We start from the raw sequence: 13,984 nt of genomic DNA on the forward strand, positions 1-13,984 counted from the left end.
TAGTAAGCCTGTTAAAACTTTCTAAATAAATAGCTATACAAAAAGAGATTTTATGTTTAATTAACTACAACTTTTACAAACATTTGTTTAAATGGAATGTGCTGTTTTTCCTCTGTGTTACATAAAGTTGTAAGATGAATGTGGCAGACAGGCAGTCATTTTTGGTCTGACAATTAAACTACAGTTCTGTTGATCCTGTTTGGAAAACAGGAAGTTTGTGTATAATGGGAAGGGAAGACAGTATCTTCTTTTCTTTTCTTTTCTTAGGAGCAGATCATGATGTTTGCTGTAACTCATGTTTCTTTCTTTTTTTTAAAAAACCCGAGGAGATTGATATTTGACATGCTTCTAATTGTTAGTACTCCAACATAAAATAAGCAAGCAAAAATGAGACAGATTCCTAGATATTTTGCATTTTATTTTTGAAAGGCTCTCAATCCAGGCTTCAATTTTACAAGCACAATTAGGCTATCATTGGGACCTTTTCTGAAAGCCAGTCCTTTAATATAAAACTAAATGCCCAGTCTGCCTCTAGTATCTAGCAGTTATCCTCCTAGAAATGGCTGAAAGTTGAGAATGAAAACACACATCTTTCACCTAAAAAGAAAAGGAGTACTTGTGGCACCTTAGAGACTAACAAATTTATTTGAGCATAAGCTTTCGTGAGCTACTGCATCCGATGAAGTGAGCTGTAGCTCACAAAAGCTTATGCTCAGATAAATTTGTTAGTCTTTAATGTGCCACAAGTACTCCTTTTTCTTTTTGTGAATACAGACTAACACGGCTGCTACTCTGAAATCTTTCACCTCGCGCTTTTCAACCAGAACTCCATCGTGACTGAGGTGGAAAAGAGAATCAGCTTTAAGAAATTCTGCAGTTGTCCAAATATGAAGAAAATCCACATTACTCTCAAGAAAATCCCAGACAAATAGTATAATATAGATTTGGGTGATGTCCCAAATAGCAAGAGCCAGCTGTCTACTGCATTGCCTGCATACTTTGAAAGAGTTTGAAGATCACCTGATTTACAACATAAACATTATAGCCCAGATGGGATATTATGGAGGAAATATTGACAAAGTCATTAATTCCTAGCACCATTCAGATCAGTGGAAGTTTTGCTATTTACCTCCATAGGTGAAAGATCAGTACCTAAATTTCATTAAAATTTCTTTTGGGATGATTTTACTATATAACCATGGAGTTCATATTCTATGGAAAATATGTATGTGGAAATAGCATCTACATTGCATAACTTTTGCATAAACAACCCCCCAGAAAGAAAGTTCAGAATGACAAGGAGGGGAGAATAAACTTAATTTAAAATATAACTGGGGAATGTAAGGAAAAAAGGAATACAATAACTGGGGAGTTGTCTTTATATTAGCCAACACCAGCTCCAACACTTGTGTGTAGCCTTGGTATAATCATTTGGCTTATCTGGACCTGAGTTTTCTTATCTGTAAAATGGTGATAATGATACTTGCCTACTTCACAAGGATATTATGTGGCTTAATTAATTATTTAATATTTGTGTATTGGTTTTATGATTCATTATGCCAATATTTTAAAAAAACATTGTTTGCATAACCATTATCTAGGGTTGCCACCAAGTCATTTTATACTATCTTGGCTTCTTGTAAAAGTGATAAAGTAGCCAGCTTTTTGTTTTGAATCAAATAAAAATTAAGATAATGTATATGAATTTAAAAAAACACAGACCGTGGATGTTCTTTATCACTGGAGATCCTCTGTACTCTCTGGGTGCAGTTTTCTCATCTTTGGGGCCTATTCCTTCTACCACTGAAGTCAGTTGCAAACTTTCATTGCCATCACTGGCAGTAAGATCAAGCCTTTCTCAGGGCTTGTCTACACTTAAAATGCTACAGCAGCACAGCTGTGACGCTGCAGCTGCATCGCTGTAGTGCTTCAGTGTAGACACTCCCTATGCCAACGGGAGGGATTCTCCTGTCAGTGTAGATAATCCATCTCCCCAAGAGGTGGTAGCTAAATTGACGGAATAATTCTTCCGTCAACCTAGCGCTGTTTATTTGGGGACTTAGGTTGGCTTAACTATGCCGCTTAGGTGTGTGGATTTTATGTAGACCAGGCCTCAGATCTTCAGGTTCCTGTTGTGTGCAGCCCTGTTGTAAGGAAAACTGGAAAGGACTCATTTTGGTGCCACTCGGATAAGTGGCCAGAGGAATCACTGCTGAGGGATGGGCGGCAGTGCTCCACCTGTTGGCTCGGCCAGAAAGAGATGGGACTGAAAATCATACCCAGGTCTCTGGCAAAGCAGTGTGGAGCACTGATCAGGAGCTCTCAAAGCTCACCTTATAGCTTGAGGCGGACACCTGAGCTAGAAAATATCTGCTCAAATAGTTAAAGCATGGCAAAGATCTAAGCAACTGAAAACAAGGTGTAGCAATTGGAACTGTCAGGCAGCCTTAACTATGTGTTGCTTATGACCCATCCCTCAGAAGACAGATGGAATTTATATCCCAAAGAAGAAGAAGGTAAGGGCATGATCCTGCAGCATTTATACATGTGAGTAATCCTTACATGAAGAGTCTGATTCCTGTGGGATTACTTGGTGAATAAGAATGTGAGTAAGAGTTGCAGCATCTGGGTTTAAATCCCAATATGAAACATTTTATACTTACATTGTTGAGAAATTTGGAATGAAAAGCCTTATTTTTAGCTGCAGCATAGCATGCTGAATCACTAGTTTCTTTCTGGAGAATAGTATCTTATTGATAAATGCTGTGCAGAAAGTAGTTTGGGAATGCTAATATGCTGAGAGCATACCACAGTAATCTGAAGGTGCTGAGTATCAGATCAGAAGTGGAATACCAGAATTGAGTGTTTGGCTTGCCCTGATGTCTTTGCCAGTAGTTCAGTGTGGAATGTTTGCCTTTTATTTGCAATGAAATTCCTCTACAGCTCACAAAATATTTTTCATATCCATCTTAATGTCATGATGAGTTCACAGATTAGTCAATGGTGGACGCTACAGCTCAGAACAGTCATTTCCTGAATATGAAAATTCACTGGTCATGGGATATAGTAACAGGCTGGGACAGAGAAGAATTGGGTTCCAGGCCCGAGTCCCTCAGCTAGACTCAGTTGGGGCTTTGCCAGAAGCCCCGAGCAAGAGTCAGGATAGAGATGTGCTGGAGCAGATCAGGAACTGAATTGTGAATCCACTGGCTCTAGGGGCGTAAGTAATCTGTGCCAGTCCTACCCCAAGCACAGTACGTCCTCAGACATACCAGATCAGCTGGGCTGGGGGATGGGGGAGGTATTGGACAGAGCCGAGGCACCACTCCTGCTAATCCACAAGTGTAGGAGGAGTAGTGAGGCGCCTGGAAGAGGCTGCGCTCCCTGGGAAGTAAGAAAGCTCTTTATGCCCTCTTTCTCCCTTCCAGGGCATGCAAAGCAGCTTGCAATTTAGCCTGAAGTGTCCAGGTACCTTAGCCTCTTCTAAAGGGTGCTTTCTTTCCTAGTCAGAACACTTCACTATAATTTATACCCCAAGATTTCAGCCTGAGTTAATGGGTAAATAGATGGTGTTTAGAACGGAGTTAGCTATTTCAGTTGTACTAGAACGTTGCCTCACGGAAGACCACAGTGGAGTCTCAACAAATCAGATGGAGCATGTAGTGTGAAATTGTGAACAAGAATTGTGCATGGTTAAAGTCTCAGCTGGCACCTGGAATGCCAGCAAATAATAATTATAAACCTCATAATGTTCCCTCAGGCTAATTTCCTAGTTGTCACCCCTGAAATAACAACAATCGTTTCTTCATGGTCACTGTAGTGAAATTTGAGTTGATGACACTTGCAGACCTCTAATTTCAGGTGTCAAGTTAAAAGAAATCCACTTGGAAAGCAAGAATTCCCCTAAGTAAGAATTTATTTGAGGGGACAGTTCCCCCAGGTGTGAAAAGTTCTTCAGAGGAAATTCTTCAGAAGGAAAATCAAGGCCGGAAAATAAAATAAAAAAATAAAATAAAATAAAAAAGGCCAGGCCAGCAACAGTGGGAAAACCTGCAACCCAACAAATGGCATTAAAATCTTTATAAAAGCGATGCAGACAGGCTACCAAAACCAGCAATGGATAATTTTCGCTGGACTGAATTCAGTAAAAACTGCACTGGGCATATCTTCAAACATGGACAGTCCTGTACCACAGAGAAATTCTTCACTTGAATCCCATAAACAAAGTAATGGGGCTTTATGTTGCTGTCTTGTCCACCCCAAGGCAGGCAGCAGAACAGTAATGCTGTCCCTCAGTAACCTTATCTGGTAACTACAGCAGTTCAGGGGCTCGAGTAACTGCCCATCCACCCCTTTGTGTGTTGACTTTGCTGCAGACCTGAGGCCTACCCCATAAGAGATTTGTTTTTTTAAATGAAAGCTTTTAGATGCTTAGATTTTGGCAACCTTCAGAAGAATGTATCCACCCACCCACCATGCTGCTGTGAGCCAGCTCAGCTCAACCTCTGCCATCCACAGGGACAAAAGGTTTTGATTCCAATCATCTGTAGTTTTAGGGAGCCACTACACATTATTCTAAAAAAAAAAAGTTATTTTCAAAGAGAGTGTCAAAAATGTATGTGAACATCCAATGGGGTTTTAATATGTCAGAGCTCAACACAAATAGCATAGAAAAAAATATTTTCTCAAAACCACTGACTTCTCAAGTCTCATGACATTCAAATTTGCCTGGAAAATTACCTTAAATGGAGTTGGAGCAGCAGATTTTCTAAAAAACTGAAATAAACTGTTACCGTCTCCTTAGGCTTGTATGAAATCTAAAAGCCTCCAGTTTATTTATTTTCTATAACTAATCTGAGGGGATATGGCCGGGTAGTGTAGGCCCCAAATGTAGCTGTAAAAGAGGGGGAGGAGAGGTTTTACAAAACTGTAACATTAGTAGAAATATATTCATGTGATTTTTAAACATATATTTCAGTGGACACAGATTTAAATGCTACTCCTGGGGGAATTCTGCACCACTGTGCAATGCAGAATTTGCGCAGAATTAATGTTCTGTGCCGAATTTCCTTTTCTCCCCACAGAACTGATGCTGCAGAGCTGCTGGCTACCACTAGGGGGCTGCTGAACCTGGCAGAGCCCAGCTCCCCAGCTCACAAATAGAAGACACTGCTAGGGAGAGGGGTCAGAGCTGGAGGATTCCCAGCAGCTGCAGTTACTGGCCTTCCCTGAAAGAAGAAGGTGGCATGCAGGAAACTCCATACAAGTCTGGGACCCAGCATCAGGCTGTTTCTTCCTCTGGATTCCTGGGTTCTGGGGGGAAGGGTGCAAAGTGTCTGGATTGGGAGGCCCTGTGGCTGGGCTCTGGGTGTGTGTGTGGGTGTCTGGGCCTGGGGATGCCCCACGGCTGGGCTCTGGTTGGTGGGGGTTGTGGGTGTCTGGGTTGGGGGGGTGTCCTGCAGCTGAACTCTGGGAGGTAGGGGGTGCGGGTGTCTGGATTGTGGGGTCATCCTGCGGCTGGGCTCTGGGGGAAGAGAGGGTGCGGGTGTCTGGGTTGTGGGGTCACCCCATAGCTGGGCTCTGGGGGAGGAGAGGGTGAGGGGTCTTGGATGGGGAGTGCCCCACAGCTGGACTCTGGAGAAGGAGGAGGGAATGTGAGTGTCTGGGCCGGTGGGGCCCTGTGTCTGGGCTCTGGGTGGGGTGTGCGGATGCTTGGCCCCCTAGCTGGGCTGAGGAGGAAGGGGACAGAGAAACAGGAACTGGTTTGTTGTAGGGGTTTCTTTAACTCTCTGCTCCTGAGGAATTTTTTGTGTGTCTGTATTGTTACAGACATAGTTGCTGACAGTAATTTGAAATAAATTACCAAAATAATTTAAACTGGCATGGTTATATTGTGTTATTTTGACAAATAAAATATGCAGAACTTTGCAGAATTTTAAAATGTAGTGTGCAGAATTTTTAATTTTTTGGAGCAGAATCCCCCAGGAGTAAAATGCAAACATCTTCCTGTAAGGGTTCAGCTCAGACCCAGCATTATTGTGACAAAGCAAGAGAATGCAAAAGTGGAAAGTAATTGGAAACTATAAATAAAAATGCAGCTGGACTAGTCTTTTCATTTTCAAAGCTGAATGAAATGAAAGCATAAAGGATGAACAGTATATTAGATTTTTAAACGTTCTTTCATTTTTAATAATCCAAGATGTTGGCAGTAATACAGGGAAGAAAATTTCAAAGTATATGGTTTAGATGACACTTCCTCTTTAATGTAAAGCTAATGCTAGCTTGTGTGTGTGCATTTTGTATTAAAAATAGGCAGAGGCTGAGCTATGTACGTAACTTGTTAATATGTTATATAGACCAATTTACTCTAATCTGGGCCCGTTTCTGCAGCCATTCCATGTTGAAAAGCCTATTGTTTTCCATGGGATCCCATCTGCAGAGTGTAAGGCCTTCAGTGTGATTAGTCAAATGTGTTCCAACTCATCATGGGACCTAATCACATCAGCCACACCATCAGGGGCTTGTTCACCTGCACATATGCCAATGTGATCTACGCCATCATGTACCAGCAATGCCTCTCTGCTATGTACATTGGCCAAACTGGACAGTCTCTATGCAAAAGAATAAATGGACACAAATCTGACGTCAGGAATCATAACATTCAAAAACCAGTAGGAGAACACTTCAGACTTCCTGGTCACTCAATAACAGACCTAAAAGTGGCAATTCTTCAACAACAAAACTTCAAAAATAGATTCCAACGTGAAACTGCAGAACTGGAATTAATTTGCAAACTGGACACCATCAGATTAGGCCTGAATAAAGACTGGGAGTGGTTGGGTCATTACAAAACCTAAACCTAATTTCCCCAATACTAATTTCCCCCTACTGTTACTCACACCTTCTTGTCAACTGTCTGAAATGGGCCACTCTCGTTACCACTACAAAAGTTATTTTTCCTCCCTTGGTATCCTGCTGTTAATTGAATTGTCTCATTAGACTGATCTCACACTTAGTAAGGCAGCTCCCATCTTTTCATGTATTTATACCTGCTCCTGTATTTTCCACTCCATGCAGCTGATGAAGTGGGTTCTAGTCCACGAAAACGTATGCCAAATAAATTAGTTAGTCTCTAAGGTGCCACAAGGACGCCTTGTTGTTTTTACAAGGCTATAATGTGATAATTGCAAGGCTGGGAGCCAATCAGATTGCTCCATTTTATAAATCCACTTTCAACTTCCAGAGTTCTAACAGGAACCTCTCCGGTAGGGGGTCCATGGAATCTCGGTGCTTTAACCTTAAAAAAAAATTGTAGTAAGATTATTTTCTCACAGTACAGAGTTTGATACTCTTGTTCACTTTGACCTATGATACCAGAAGTCAAAACTCCGTAGAAGTCTTTTAAAGCAAATGTTAATGTTTTCATTGGTCTCTGCATTGCTGTTTCTACTAGCTGCTTAATATTTCTTCCACTCTAGAAGCCCTTCTGATCAAAACATGTTTATTTTTCTACTCAGATTAGTTCTTTATACATCTCTGATTAATCACCATCTTAGCAGTTCCAAGTGGTCAGTTCTGAGTACAACACTCATGAGAACAACGTTATCTTACTACCACCTACTCTCTGGATGAAAAATTGGATCTGTATACTATATCAACAAGAGGTTCTTTGGAAAGCAGGCTGTTGGGTTGTGCTTTGTATGGCAGGCACCCTGCCTCAGCAAGAATTAGACTAACTAAAGGGGGCCCTGAATGGAAGGTGTAAATACTTACTGACACCGAGCCTGATCCCAACGTGTGCTAAGCGCCTTTAACTCCCACTAATTCCAGTGGGAATTGAGGGTGTTTAGCACCTTGTTGGATCGTCTGAGCCAGTTCTATGCACAATCTTGTGCTGGTTGAACTAAAGGTGTGATGTTGCACCGATGTAGTTAAACGGGTGCAACTTTGTGTGCGGACACTTTTACGTCTGTTTAAAATGGGCTTAGAGCAGTTTAGCTTGTCCTCGTTAAATAAAAGGCAAGCTACGCTGCCGTAAGCCAGATTTAAATTGATGGAGAATGTCCACACACAGTTGCACTAGTTTAACTAAATGGGTGCAGCATTACTCCTTTAGCTAAAATGGTGCAACTTGTGTGATTAGACAAGCCCTTAAAAAGCCTGTTGTAAGTGCAATGTGAGCTTTGTTGCTCCCCAGTCAATGCAGTCACTCTTACACAACCCTTGACTAAGGGAGAGAGACGCACGCAATGCCAAATGCTGCTCATCCTAGGCAAGTAGCCCCACTGAAATCAGTTTAATGAGGCAAGCTGGATTTGGCCAAATGTGCATAAAGCCTTTTGAAGAAGAAAAGATTTGTACAAATCATTCGTAGCTTTGTTACCGTTCAGTCTTCTTCATATAGGTTTTAAATGATAAAAAAGTTAAATATCTTTTTGAACCCTCTCCTTCAAATCCCTCCTGAGAACCACACTGTGATGCCAACAGGAAATTGCCACTGGATAATGGTTAGAGAGAGGGCTAGTGTGGGGGTTGTTAATATTCATTTGTTTAAATGATTTGGAAACATCAAGGTTATGCACATATGGCCTGTGTTGACATGGGATCATATTACTGTTACCCTTGTCCTCCTTTCCTCCTTTTCCTGGGTTGTTTTCACGTATTGTCTTGCTTTAAATTACATTGTAATCTCTGAGGTAGGGTCTCTGTCTTCTTGTGTGTTTGTACAATGCCTACCACACCAGCGCCCCATCCCAAATGGAACATTTGAGTGTTGCCGTAATAAAAATTGTAATAATAACCCTTTCAATGCCCTGTTGCTTTACACTGTCACATGTACAACATGAGGGCGGATCTATGGTCTTGTGTATGTATGCTGCACACCTTCATTTCCCACTGAAGTGTTTGCACGCATGATGGGTGACATGGGACAGTTTGCAGCCTATGGGTGTTCATATTGGAGTCTGCTCCGGGGTGAAGCATTTGTAATAACAAATATGTATTTTATTTTTTAATCGTAAAACCAAACAAAAACATTTGGTAAACTGTGGCTGACTAGAGATTTATTGGTCTATCTGAAGGGCCAATGTCATCATCGCCTTTTGGTCTGAAGCCAAGATGCAGTACTAAATAGACACCCCTTTTGGGGAGTACAGGGTACTCCTATAGGTAGGTCCTGGTTCAGTTCTGATTCTGCTGCTTTGAAGTAATGCATGCTTAGATGTCTAATTATCCTAATTGCAAGCATAAATAATGGCAGGCATAGAAAGCAGAAGCCCAGCTGAGCCTGAAGATTTGTCCCTAAATGGCAACAGCTCTGTTCCTAGGCAGCGGGGTTAGAATTGAGTATCCTTTTCTGAGTCTTTTTGTTTTGTTTTGTTTGTAAATACATCTGGATCAGTCTGTTTCCTAAAAGCAAACATTTTGCACTATAGTATCTTTTTGAGGCAGGGATCAAACTCAACTCTGGCTGGGAGATGTAGCAATATCCAGAGAAGGGGAGATGAACTCCATCAGAGATCTGGTAATTCCTACTCCATCCCTCTCAGTTCGCACACATCTAGACATAATGTTTTATATTCAGTTATAATGATCCATTAAAATGTGTTTACTAGTCAGAGACTTAACACTGGGCTTATCTGATAGTTATGACTGGTGAAGATCACAGTATTGGTTATTAATGCTATAAATCTTTTGTTCCAAAATGAAGTATTTCTTAGTAAGTTTTTTGTTCTCTGAGAGTTTATTTGTTAGTTATATACGTCCCTGGCATATCTACTTAATTTTTTTTGTTTCGTAAAGGGGCACCTACTCAACTCTGTCACACCCAGATTTTACGATAATATCGTTCTCCAATAATGGATGCAACATAAATAAAACCGGAGCTCTTAAGCTTTGTAGCCCATTCACAGAAAATGAAAGGTGCTAGTTTACTCTGCAATCATGGATGCATATTCTACACACTCATTTGATATTAAATTTGGGCCATCTCATTAACCCTCTCACAAATCCTCCAACCAGCCTTGTGTTTGGTGGTGAGATCATAGTGGGAAATAATTAATTACATTTTGGGGAGAAAAGGCTGCAAAAAATTGTTATGCAGGCTGTCACAGGGACCAAGCCTTTGGGTTGACTTAGACAAGTAAAGGGTCCTCCAGTCTGGGCAGCATGAAATAAAATATATTTAATGTTTCCAACTATGGTGGTAGGAACAAAAACTGACCTGCACCACAATAGTTACCAAGAGTTTAGTCCCAAATGGCATTAGATTACTAATGGCAACCAATGGCAACTCTGGCTTTAGTTTCCACCTTCTGATTTCCCTTCTGACTGCCCCTTCTGAGATTCTTGTTTCTGTCTGGCTTCCTGGGCCACAGGTGCTTACCCATTTACTGCTTCTCTGCTCCTGTGCATTCAGCAGTGCTTGGCTAATCTGATCGTTTGAAAGAGACGGGACCAGTCTAAATTGCTCAGAATATCTGAGAGAGAGACCATGCCAAAACTTTAGCTTAGAGCAGGTCTACACTAGAAGTGCTATACCAGTGCAGCCGCACCAATGCTTTATGCCAATGGAAGAGCACTCTCCCGTCAGCATAATTACTCTACCTCCGTGAGAAGTGGCAGCTATGTAGGCAGGAGAGCGTAGTGCCAGTGTGGATAGCACTTAAGTCGCTGTAACTTGTGTTGCACAGTGGGTGTCTTTTTCACACCCCTGAGCGACATAAGTTAGATCGATTTAAGCGGTTTAGTATAGAACTGCCCTTAGACAGCCTTAAACTTACTTGTACCCACTCTTCCATTGTGTAAGGGAGTGTAACTTGGTGTAACTTACTGTTCCTTCTTCTTCCAAAATCAGTGTCCTGTCTCTGACACCAGTGTTGCTCCCCGGCTGAGTGGCGGCAAAATTCTGGGATCTTCTGGGTCAGCTTCCCAGTGGGGAAGGAAATCAGTGACTCAGAGTCTAGGTATATTCTAAGTGTTACTTGCTTGATTTTATACAGCAGTCCTGAAACAGAGATGGTGACAGATGGTATGCTGGCAATCCAATGCCCAGTTTCCAGGTAGCAACTGTGTACCAAGAACTGAGTCTAGCAGAGCAAACCATCTTGCTGCTTCCAACAGCTTCCTCTGCACAGAACCTTAGAGCCAAATCCACAACAATAGAAGCATTATTTGCAATGCTTAAAACTAGCTAATGCTCAAAGAAAAAGAACTTGGAAGATTATGTGTAACCATGACATCTGCCATAAAATTATACATGCTGGGAAGCTGGACGTGGAAAAAGAGAAGATTAAATCAGGAACTTTAATTTAGCACTTCCCACATCCTTAATGTATAAATTACACCATCTTAGATCCATGCATCAGGGGAGGGCGGTGAGGAGTTTTACGTTCATCTCCGAATGCATCAGCTCTGAATTTGGCCCAAATCCTGGAACTAACAAAACAACAAAATTGTGGTGCTGGATAGAAAAGCAAAGCACCCCACCCCCTACCCCCGCACTTAGTAGTGTATTTAATACTCTAACGAGTCTGCTCGTCCTCGTGATTTGGCTCTGTGTATTTTTCTATTGAGGCTGGAATCATGCAATGTTTTTTTCTCAGTATGTTTCTGTTCCTTTTGATAGACGAATTAAGCTCTTGGGACCTTCTGATTTGCTTATCTTCCGGGAAAACCGATGATACAGACTGCTTTCCAATAGATGATTTCCATCAGTTAGAATTATTCCAGAAGGTAAAGTATTGACCTGCCATCTTTCGTTTGGAATACCCCACATTTTCAGCACCCACTAACAAAAATAGTGTTCAATTGTCAATTTATGGTCTAAAAACATGGTTCATTAAACTGTAAAGCCGAGCTGTGTTTCACTGCCCACTCAGGGATGTGTATCGTATTTGCATTCTTGTAGATATCCTATCCAGAGATCAAGAGCAATGTCTTCATGCTTTCAATTTGTGTGTAGTTTAATATGTTGACGTTCGTAGAAATTGAAAATTGTTACAGTTGGATGCCATGTTTTGCTCTTTCCTAATCTGAGCTTCTGGACTCTATGCCACACTCAAAATTCAACTGTCATGCACCACAAAAAATATAGAAGTAAAAGCAAATTGTAACAAATGTGTCTTTGAGAGAAAAAACTTTAGGAAGGCCAAAAACCAGCTCGAAAATACATTCAGCATTTCAGAATGATTGGGGACCAGTTCAGCCAAATGTAAGCAGGAGTTGTGCCACTTATGCAAGGGCTGGGTTGGCTCTAGGAATTAAATATATATATATATACTTGTCATTTTACAAATGTAGAACAAGCATCTCTCCAAACAATGACCTTGGTCCTGCAACTGACAGCGTGCAGATGGACTGCTGCGCCCGTGTGGAGCCTGACCTGGAGTCCTTTCAGACCTGGATGGGCACAGCAGTCTTGCACACATTCTGTCAATTGCAGAATCAGTGCCAGTATTAGTTGTCTTTTAAGGATGTCTATAATTGGCCCTCACTTTTTCCACCTGAATTTTGCACATTACAGGCACAAGTTAGGTTACTTAGTCATTGGGGTACCTGATTAAATATCTGACTTGCAGGTTCAAACGTCTAAGTGACTTAAATTGCACAGTTATTTACACCTGCAAAATTGTGGGAACAAAAATGCAGGCCTAATTTCAGACTCTCAATTTCAAAGATTTGGCACAAACAATAATTGCAGGCACAAAATTGCATTCTCAAAAATGAGGGTGCACAGCAATGAAAGGGTCTTCTGGAGGGGTGGATTTCTTCCACAAAGCTTATTAGTGATGACGAAATCAAGACTGGATGTTTTTTCTAAAATGTGTGCTTTATTAATTATTTTGGGGTGCTTCTAGGGCCTGTGTTATACAGGAGGTCTGACTAGATGATCACATTGGTTCCCTTCTGGCCTTGGAATCTATAAATATCCTCACTGATTCAAGAACAGTTCTTCATATGTTATGCCAGTACATATGTCATTTGTATTGACTATCTGATTGGGATCTTGATCCTGCAAAACTTATGCACATGTGTATCTTTACACCTAGGAGTAGGCCTACTCTTAGGACCAAGGGCCAGATTTTAAAAAGTATTTATATGCCTAGAGATGCAGATAAGTGCCGAATGCAATTTTCAAAACCACCAAGTTGCCTAACTCCCAGGAACTGTAGGATTTTTCCATGGGAGTTAAGCATCTAGATACTTTTAAAAATCCCACGAGGCACCCATCTGGTTCCTTAGGTGCCTAAATACCTTTACAAATCTGGGCTGAAGCCCTTTGATTGTAAATTCCTTGAAGTGGGGACGGTATCTTCTTTTACATCTATACAGCACAGAGAACCAGTTTGGCACTCAGTATTTGTTTATTTAGATTTACAATAAATATGCGCAGAAAGCACCTAAATTTGCCAAATATTAAACATATGATCAAATCAAAAAGTAAAGTAAAAAAATAATGACCATGGGAGGCCTATTGCTCGTGCAGCCCCATCCTACAACAGTGGGGCAGGAAAAGGTGCTCTGAATGAATCTCGTGGGGGTTGAGAGAAGCACCAGCCACCTCTGCGTGGTAGGTTTTGCCCTGCTCTTGCCTAATGGGGTTTCAGCAACCCTACCAGGTGACTCCCTGGCAGTTGAAGATGAGGGAAACATTTACCTGATTTATTCTGAAGATCTTGTAGGGAAAAGAGCCCCCTCCCATGGCCCAGGACAACAGAGCTAACTCAGGAATGGCTTGTATATGTAAATTCCTATTAATGGCAATTATGCACATGATTATATAAACAGTTTGGCCAAGATTTTCAAAACTGAGTGCCACAGTGAGGTTGCTAAATCAATATTTAGGGAATTAATGTACCGGCCTGGTTTTCAAAAGCACTGTGCTTCTATTCTGCTGCTAGCACATGCTTTTGGAGTACAGTGGTTTCCAGCATACCTAGAGAAGAAGCCAAGTGCCAGCAACAGTCACTGCCTTTAGCCCAGG

At 41.4% G+C, this 13,984-nt stretch overlaps 1 protein-coding gene across 5 annotated transcripts in view; it reads left to right on the top strand.

Annotated features, from left to right (window-relative positions):
* Nucleotides 1-13,984, top strand: part of CPED1 (cadherin like and PC-esterase domain containing 1) — a 221,709-nt gene that overhangs the window by 40,181 nt on the left and 167,544 nt on the right. For all 5 annotated transcript variants that reach the window (XR_006291938.1, XM_043550133.1, XM_037888943.2 and 2 more), the window contains exon 4: nt 11,627-11,733. Coding sequence is in view for 4 of the 5 variants with exons in the window: in XM_043550133.1 (XP_043406068.1) it covers nt 11,627-11,733 (107 nt within the window). In the remaining variant the exon portion in view is untranslated. The remainder of the gene's footprint in view (nt 1-11,626; nt 11,734-13,984) is intronic.

Source organism: Chelonia mydas, chromosome 1, assembly GCF_015237465.2.
Source record: "Chelonia mydas isolate rCheMyd1 chromosome 1, rCheMyd1.pri.v2, whole genome shotgun sequence".
Taxonomy (NCBI): Eukaryota; Metazoa; Chordata; order Testudines; family Cheloniidae; genus Chelonia; species Chelonia mydas.